The sequence below is a fragment of the Cebidichthys violaceus genome, unplaced genomic scaffold (genome assembly GCF_023349555.1).
Source record: "Cebidichthys violaceus isolate CVI_PGR_0920_01 unplaced genomic scaffold, fCebVio1.0.p SCAF_46, whole genome shotgun sequence".
NCBI lineage: Eukaryota > Metazoa > Chordata > Actinopteri > Perciformes > Stichaeidae > Cebidichthys > Cebidichthys violaceus.
Window position 1 is genome coordinate 2,045,089 of NW_027176661.1, and position 8,508 is coordinate 2,053,596.

General features: G+C 42.2%; 1 protein-coding gene across 1 annotated transcript; it reads right to left on the reverse strand.

The window, feature by feature from the left end:
* Window positions 1-1,797: 1,797 nt before the first annotated feature.
* vps51 (VPS51 subunit of GARP complex) lies at window positions 1,798-7,778 on the reverse strand. Its single transcript, XM_068729530.1, has 11 exons — window positions 7,356-7,778; window positions 6,451-6,580; window positions 6,198-6,344; window positions 5,885-6,104; window positions 4,570-5,485; window positions 4,257-4,472; window positions 3,932-4,015; window positions 3,659-3,793; window positions 3,426-3,547; window positions 2,844-2,931; window positions 1,798-2,754 (listed from the first exon to the last, which is right to left on the reverse strand). The coding sequence occupies exons 1-11, from the start codon at window positions 7,545-7,547 to the stop codon at window positions 2,494-2,496; spliced, it is 2,511 nt and encodes an 836-aa protein (XP_068585631.1). The 5' UTR covers window positions 7,548-7,778; the 3' UTR covers window positions 1,798-2,493.
* Between the last annotated feature and the right edge of the window lie 730 nt (window positions 7,779-8,508).

An 8,508-nucleotide genomic window follows, 5' to 3' on the forward strand; every position in this document is an offset into this window, starting at 1 on the left:
AATCTTATGTGTGGAATGGTTAATTTTATTCTACAGACCTAACAGAGTGGACAACTTTGAACAAAGTCAGCCGCAGCTCTTCTAACCTATACATGAACAGAACTTTTATAACTAATAATTAAAAAATGTGATTACAATATGATTTCTACAATATAACAGCCATAGCACCGTGTGGCTGGTAGTAGGAATTATATTCTAATTCTGTTTCGTCACTGTATAGCAGGAACTACCACAGAAGCGGTTTTCAGTACTTAACCAGGTGTTGATACAGTTCCACTCAAAATTATTCAACCCCCATTGCAAATTAGGTTTATTGGCAACATTTACAGTCTTTCAGCTGTTTTCAATGAACAACTCAAACAAGGACAATTTAAATAGCTCAACACAACTAATGTTACAAGTGGTTTCTCCAAAATTCAACACAAAATGTCACTTTGTATGACTACTGCAGTATCAAAATTATTCAACCCCTTCATAACAAGCATCTTTAGTACTTAGTAGAGCACCCGTCTGCTGTTATGACCTGATGCAAACGTGATGCAACTAATCAAGGGCCTCATTAGTTGCATCAGGTGTGCTTGAGATAGAATACCTGGACTGGCAGTGACGTTTGATTGCATATTAGAAACATGGGTAAGTCAAGAGAATTGTCCAAAAAGTTAAGAGATCATTGCCTTGCACAAACAAGGACAAGGATACAAAAAGATAGCAAAGGCACTGAATGCTCCTAGAGATACCGTTGGAAACATAGTTCGCAAGTTCAAAGTTAAAGGAACACTGGCTACACTACCTGGACGTGGCAGAAAGAGGAAGCTATCGACAGCTGCCACCAGATTTCTGAGGAGGCAGGTGGCCAAAAACCCTCGAGTGGCTGCAAAAGACCTGCAGCAAGACTTGGTGGCAGCAGGCACTGAGGTTTCAGTTTCCACAGTAAAGCGCATCCTAAACTCTGAAGGTCTCCATGCCAGAACTCCAAGACCTACACCACTATTGACCCACAAGCACAAGAAAGGTCAGCTCTATTATGCTCAAAACCATATTAATAAGCCACAGAAGTTTTGGGATTCTGTTCTGTGGAGCGATGAAACAAAACTGGAACTTTTCAGTCCTATGGATCAGCAGTATGTCTGGAGGATGAATGAAGCATACGCTGAGAAGTAGCACGCAAACCCAAGAATATTAGAGAGCTGGAGGCCATTGCCCATGAGGAATGGGCTAAGATTCCCCAGGAACGCTGTCAGACCTGGTGTTTGGCTATGCATCATGTTTGCATCAGGTCATAACAGCAAGAGGGTGCTCTACTAAGTACTAAAGATGCTTGTCATGAAGGGGTTGAATCATTTTAAGACTGCAGTAGCCATTAAAAGTGGCATTTTGTGTTAAATTAGGAGAAACCACTTGTAGTATTAGTTGTGTTGAGCTATTTAAATTGTCATCGTTTGAGTTGTTCATTGAAAACAGCTAAAAGACTGTAAATGTTGCCAATAAACCTAAGATTTTTCAATGCAAAAGCATTCATCACTGTGCAAGATACACGAAAGTCACTAAACTCTATAGATGTGTAGTTGACATCAAAATGAAGGGTGTGTTCTGAGAAGGGGCACTGGGGGTATGGAGGTAGGAAGTAAGGAAGCACTGCCCCCCCCCCACACACACACACTTTGCGCCCCTGGTCCAATTTGACGCCACGGCTGGTGTGATCATCACAAGATAGTCTCTAGGTTTAAATTTGGAAGAACAGCTATTTTGAATCTCACATTCATACACTTTTATTGTAGACATACACATTTAAACCACTCCTGACGTACTGTTTATTTGTGAAAGACATGCACAGAAAAAAGAGAATCAACTAACCTCAAGGCAAGAGTTACAGTAAATCTGCTGTAGTTACTTTAATGCTAGACATGGATTACATAATCAGATGGCATTCAGATTGCAAATTATTCATCAAAAAACCCAAACAGAAATTAATAATACAGGATAACCCTTCTCTTTAGTCATTCATATTCTGTATTCACATTAAACACATTTCCTTCCAGGAGAACATGTGCTGCAAAGTTCTGCTTTTATCATGGATACTTCATTTCTTTCTATCTTTGTAGATACGGCAGATGAGAGGGGTTTCTTTTCTCATATTCTGTGGTTTGTAAATTACTATTGCAATATTAAACTACTAAAGTACTCATGTGCACTTTGTATGGCAAGTGTCTTGATCTATCTCAAATCCACTGAATCATTTTGAAAAACCAACAGCCCAATGTTTGATTTTCTTTAGTGTTGGAAAATTTCTTGTTATTCTTACAGTAGTTAAAGTGCTATCCCTACGCCATTTTTACAGTATAGTATGAATCAATAAATTGAACATTTAACATTAATTATGTAAGAGAGAGTCTTTAAATTTGGATGCACGATTCCAGTGTATATTGTAATTCTGTCTGTAGTTGTGATCTGGTGTTTGGAGAAGGCAAAGCTGGCTGTGGTGCACTTTGAGCTTTAACCCCGTTCACAGATGACTTCGATCACACTCTGCTCCATCGGGGCAGGATCCAGGCAGCGGTGGGCGGAGCTCCCCACTATCTCATCCAGCAGGAAGTGTACAAGGTTCTCGTCGGAGACGAACCGCCACAGGTACATCTGCAGGTAGTGGCAGTCGACCTGGATCTGCTGCAGCCCGAAACGGCCAAAGGTGCGCAGGCGAACACACTCCAGGAATGTCTTTAAACTGATTTTGATGATTCCCGTTATCACGGAGACCTGCGACAGGGAAGGGCCGTGTGAGTGTGTGGGTGAGAGATGCTTTGCTCCAAAGACTACACTACCGTGTAAAGAAAACCTGCACTCACCTTGTTGAACTCCACCGAGCTGAAGATGTCAATCCTCTCAGAAAACAGCTTGTGTATATTGCTCAGTAGATTAGTATCCATGGGAGCACTGCAGGCAGACAAAAGACAGATCACTCAAGTGAATCCACAATTAGAACAATGACCTCATTCTCGTGATTAAAAACAACTCGAACAATTGTCCCCCCTGCAGTAAAAGTGAAGGACGCAATACAGATTGGCTGTCTGTGTCTTCTTGTATGCCTTCACACACACTATCTTACCAAGCATATAGGGACAGAATAATGCACAATAATTAATGTACATATGTAACTGGTGACAGTGACAAGAGTGAGTAGTGATGTATCTTGGCTTTAGATTTAGGCAAGAACTCTTTTGACATGGCCTAGATTTACATGTTTTCTACCTTTCTGAAATAATTCTTACATACAGGAGAAATTAACAAAGACTCCCAAGTCCAAGACTTCATTCGTTCATGCTTACACAGACAGAGTCTGATAATGTTGTAAATGTATTAGAATGGCGTTATTAAACCAAACAAACCCAAAACCGCGAGAGGACTGCACTTATTTGCAGCCCGTTTACCTCGGAGTGTAGCTGGCAGCGTAGCGGGCTTGCTGCCTCGAGCTGCTGTAGACAGAGAAAGTCCTTTTGCTGGAGTCACTGCTGTGTGCTTTCCTCACACCTTCTTCATACAAAAGACCGACCTATGGTAGAGTAGAGACGGTTCATAAGACAGCCTACGCGAACATGGTGATCAAAGCATAATGAGTGGACTTTAAGCACATAATGCAGATGGCGATATTGTGAGCTGTGACCTGCACGTCAATCGAGGTGGTGTCCTCTACTACTCTCTTCATCACAGCACGGACATTTCGTGGCTCGATGGTGTTCACCCAGTCTCGTGTTTCAACGCTCTTTCGTAACATTTGGGAGATAATCAGGCCCTGAACCTGCAAAAACACACAACAAAATATGCAAATTTGTAAGGACATTTGTAGAATAATTTTCTTGCAAAGATGTCTCTCTTTTCTTTTCCCTCAGTAAAAAAGTTAACTCAGTGAATATTGTAGATGAAAACCTTTACCTACCTTTACATAATGGTTCAACAGTTTCTGTGCCGCCTCCCTGGCTTCTGCACATAAAGTTGTGACGGGTGTCACGGGACTGTGGTGCTGAGGAAGTACAATAAGAAGAAGACCTGGGTTTAGTAAAATAGGCTACCTTTTGGAAGTGAAATAGGTCAAGGAATTTCATATTTTATGGAAAAACTACAAAAAAAATTACATTATAGTCACATCCATCACTGCTGATGCACTAAAATACAACTTTCAAGAAAAGAATGCTGTTAAATAATGTATTTCTACAGTGTAATATGGTCTGAGAGAGCATTCATAAAGGTGACTGGCCATTTACCTGCACAAGGAACTGTTCATCTGTGAGAGTGAGTATGTAGGAGATAGTAGAGGTCTCGTAGTCCAAGCAAAGGCGAGACAGCAGCAACAGAAGGGCCGGAGGAGTTGAACCTCCCTTGTCTCCCGCACTGTCGCAAAATTGCCGAGAAGACTGGCACACAAACTTTATGAAGCTCACCACCAGGCTCTCACGTACACCCTGGCTGCAGAATTCACCCTAAGAGGAGAAGACAGACAGGAACAGCTGTCACTCTCCCTTCGCGGTAGAGTAGAAAACGATTTTCTGGGGCAAATAAACAAGAGAAACTATTCACCTTAAAGTACGGCTTGTTGGAGAATGCAATGTCCTTGGCTGTGAAGAGATGCACAGACGCCAACACTGATTTAATCTGATTGAGGATCGAGGCCGACAGGGAGGAGAGCAGCTCTGGCAGGCTGGTCGGAGCATCTCTGCCGGAGCCCGGTCCCCCTAGAAGAGCTCCGCCTCCGGCCACTGAAGCGCCGGCCATGGAGAGCCGAGGTGTCGCCAGGGCCTGCCGCACGTCCGTCAAGCTGTCCATGTAGAAGCTCTGCAGGGCGGACAGGTACTGTTTGACTCGCTCTGTTGCGGCCCGTATCACAATCTCAGTCCCCTGGTTAGGCACGGCAGAGCCCGGCAGCAGTTTGGTTACAGCCTGAAGTCTGCGGTGGAAGCGGTCGAGTGCGCGGACCAGGAGGGAGTTATCTCCGACCCCTTTCTCCTCTTGAATCCTCCGCTCCACGAGCGAGAAATACCGAGCAGCCAGATCATCCACAAAGGCATTCAACTTACCATTCGCCATCTGGGGAATGTTTTTGGATGCAAGCTCGCCTGTCTGAGCGTGGTTGATAAACAGTTCTTGATAGGATGTTATTACTAAACACAAGCTGCTGACAAATTCATTGCAGCCCCTGTCAATGAATTCCAGGATGTCAGTGTTTGAGGTGGGAGAAGGGAATGCGCTCGTTTTAGGGGTGTTATCAGTCGGAGATCCAGCGGCTGAGGGCGACGCCAACCTGCGTGCAGAAACATCTTTCACGGCTGAGGCGGACGGGTACGGTCTTATCTCTGCTTCCAGACCTTGGAGGTCCGACTCTAGTCGAGACCGCGCATGGCTCAGGAATTTATCACAGAGCTCCTCGGCTGGCTCATCCAACTGTAGCAGCAGCTCCACACACTCGGATAAATCTTTAGCGCTTGACCCACCATCCCTGTAAGACAACAACAAAACGGGTAGAAATGGTTGATCTCCAGGAAATAAATTTATCTTTAAACATTTTGAAATTCAATGTGGAAAAATTATTTTGCACAGGCAAGTACAACATGCAATAATGACAAAACATCTGAAATAGTTTTTTTAAATGTACTTTTTAGTTGTCAATTTGCCACATACAATCTAGCAAATTGCCAATATTAGTTTGAGTGAAATCAGGGCAAAATAATCAAACAGTATAAAAGAAGTTTGAACAAAAGAGGACTTGTCATTTTCTATATATTTATTTCTATGGTTCATCAAATCACATTTCTTGTGAGCAATAAGCGTGACTCTTTAGTGTTATGTTTCCTCAGAGTGGAGTCCATATTGTGAATGCAGGTTTAGAGATTCCCACCTGAACTTCTGTCGTAGCTCCTGTGCCAGTTTATCCATGATGGCGTGACAGTCGTCCTGAATCCCCTTGAAGGAGGGCAGGTGGATGTACTGCTGCAGCACACAGCGGGCACGGCGGTGGGATCTCACCGCCTGAGCGTAGGCCTGCAGCTCCAGACACTTATTTAATCTGGCAGGCAGTTCAAACAGAAACTGCAGCTTCCTTAACAGAGTGTGAACCCCTAGAGTGGAAAATGACAAGACAAAAATATGGAAATAAATCACCTTGAAGTCCCAAAGACAGACACAAAACAAACTCCCAGTTTAGGTCTCACCAGAGAGTTTTGTTATCTGCGCGTGCTGGTCTTGCAGAGTACCACTGATACAAGCACTGAACTCTGTGATTGCCGCCATGTTGGCAGACAAGCCATCCATTTCATCCTCCATCTTTTTGAAATCGTTCTTCATCTTTCTTATGGTGTCTGAAAAAAAACATGCAAAGATGGTTCTGCAATCCACACGTGGACAACGAAACTAAATCCAACAATATTTCACAGTAACTTAACAGTGAGCGAGACGTTGCCTCACCTGTAGCAGATATGAACTTGTTGTAGTTTTCATACACCAGCGTCTGCATGTCACTGTCCAAAGAGCGGATCTGCTTGACCATGCAGGTCTCCTGGTCCATCAACTCCGCAAGAGAGCACTCTCTCCTAAGCTGCAGTTGGAGACAAATCCCACAATGGTCACAATTACACTTAACAACAATATATATAAAATACCAAGAAAGCAGCTTTATTCATAACTGATTTAACCAAAGCAGAATTAAATGATCATCCACCGTCTGTAAATGTGTGTACATTCGATCACTACCATTCAACCACAAGAACACAATGCAGTGTGTGTATAGAACTTCAGTCACAGTGTGTTTACTGGTTATTAGGCGTATTATGTGACGAACACGTCCAGTCCACTTCTCTCTGTGCCGTTTCCATGAGCGGTAAAGTTGAATGAGCACTGCATGCATTGTTTGGTCATGAATTATATGCCCGCTTAGTTTTGTGGTTCTTAATAAAATCACAACTGTCTGCATTTCTACAGGTGTCCATATTCCCTGGCACACTGAAGGAGACTTTGTAGCATGGCATCTCTTTAAACTGACTGCTGGTGATAGTCATATGTATCCCAGACACTCAAATTTCCTTTCATTCAAATATGATCATAATATATGCAAGCAAATGGCATTATGGGTATTGTTTTTCTGAGCAACTATATGATACTAAATGGGGACTCCTCTAGAAAAAGTGGTTTAATTTATATGATAGTTTATTTCATTTAACAACAATATCTAGAAAAGTTACTAGGCCTATAGCATTACATAGAAGCTTCAGCTACCGCTAATATTGACAAAACGTTAATAGCATAAAGTGCTGCAGAGGCTGTTGTGTGAGTTGTGTCACACTGGAAACAGGTCACATGACAGCAGTGGTCACCTTGTTGAGGAAAACTTCGTGGTCAAAATGCGGCCCGTTGATGTCGCAGGGATCCAAGGACTTCGCCTGCTCCGCGGCCTTTCCTTCCTCGTCCATCCCGTAGTAGAGCTTCAGCATGCCATGCACCCTGCGCTTCCTGCCGGACTCCTCCGACTCCGACACCGCCACCGAGCCGTCCGCCTCACCGTCCATACTGTACAATGTACAAACGACTATAAACAAAGATGACGAGGGCGTCCAGCTGGAAGGAGAAAACGAACAACTACTGCCTTAAAACGCTAACTTCTTGCTCCTGAATGACTGATATTCGTGTAGCTTAGCTGTCTGCTCTTAATAAGAGGGCTTTTCCAAATAATTAATTGGAGAATGGCATATTTCTCCTGATACACAAGCAGCTAGCTTGAAAACGTCACTGTTTCCGGGTTTGTAGCCTATCCGGTGTTACGCCGTCAAAGAGTAAGTGTAGTCAAGAGAGTAGCCTATTGACTCACTTATCTTAGGAATGTATTTCTGGTTTGACAGTGCACTAGTGCGCATGTCAACTTTTACACAGCAATCAACTGAATCACGAGAATAAATATATAGGTTTTATTAAATAGATACGGATATTGATGATTTTTTTCTAGATTTTCAGATAATGATTCAATCAAATGTATCGACATAATTTATTGTGTGTGCATGATGTGACACAAAATATAAAATCTATATTTCATTTGCATGAAGATTAAAATATATATATAAACAATGAAACAAAATCCAGCCATATTGAGCCTAATTCTTTCCCCATGAATGAGGGGAATGGGCTGCGTTGTCAATGCTGCCATAAACAAAAGTACATTAATTTAGAAATGGAAGAAGAAAATAATCAACACTGAAAACTGTTGAAACAAGTTCAATTTAGAAGTCTGGTCTTCTCATCAATCATAAATTCCTAATGCTAAATCGTGGCTGTTATAAAACAAAGCCTTATCAGACAAAAAGGCTGAAATGCTTAAGAGGAATCAAGAAAAGAAGAAACAGAAACCATACAAAAATACATCTTTACAGGTTTCGTTTTAAGAGAAAACAATTTTATTTTATTATTAAATCTATTGGTCAAAGATTAAAAATCTAACAAAAGACTATATATTGCATCATGGACAATTAATTAACA

Coding starts and splice junctions, on each gene's coding strand:
- vps51 (XM_068729530.1), bottom strand. CDS start 7,547: ATGGACGGTGAGGCGGACGGCTCGGTGGCGGTGTCGGAGTCGGAGGAG. Junction 5,486..5,884: donor GAGCTACGACAGAAGTTCAG/GTGGGAATCTCT, acceptor GTTGTCTTACAG/GGATGGTGGGTCAAGCGCTA. Junction 4,473..4,569: donor CCAACAAGCCGTACTTTAAG/GTGAATAGTTTC, acceptor TTCTCCTCTTAG/GGTGAATTCTGCAGCCAGGG.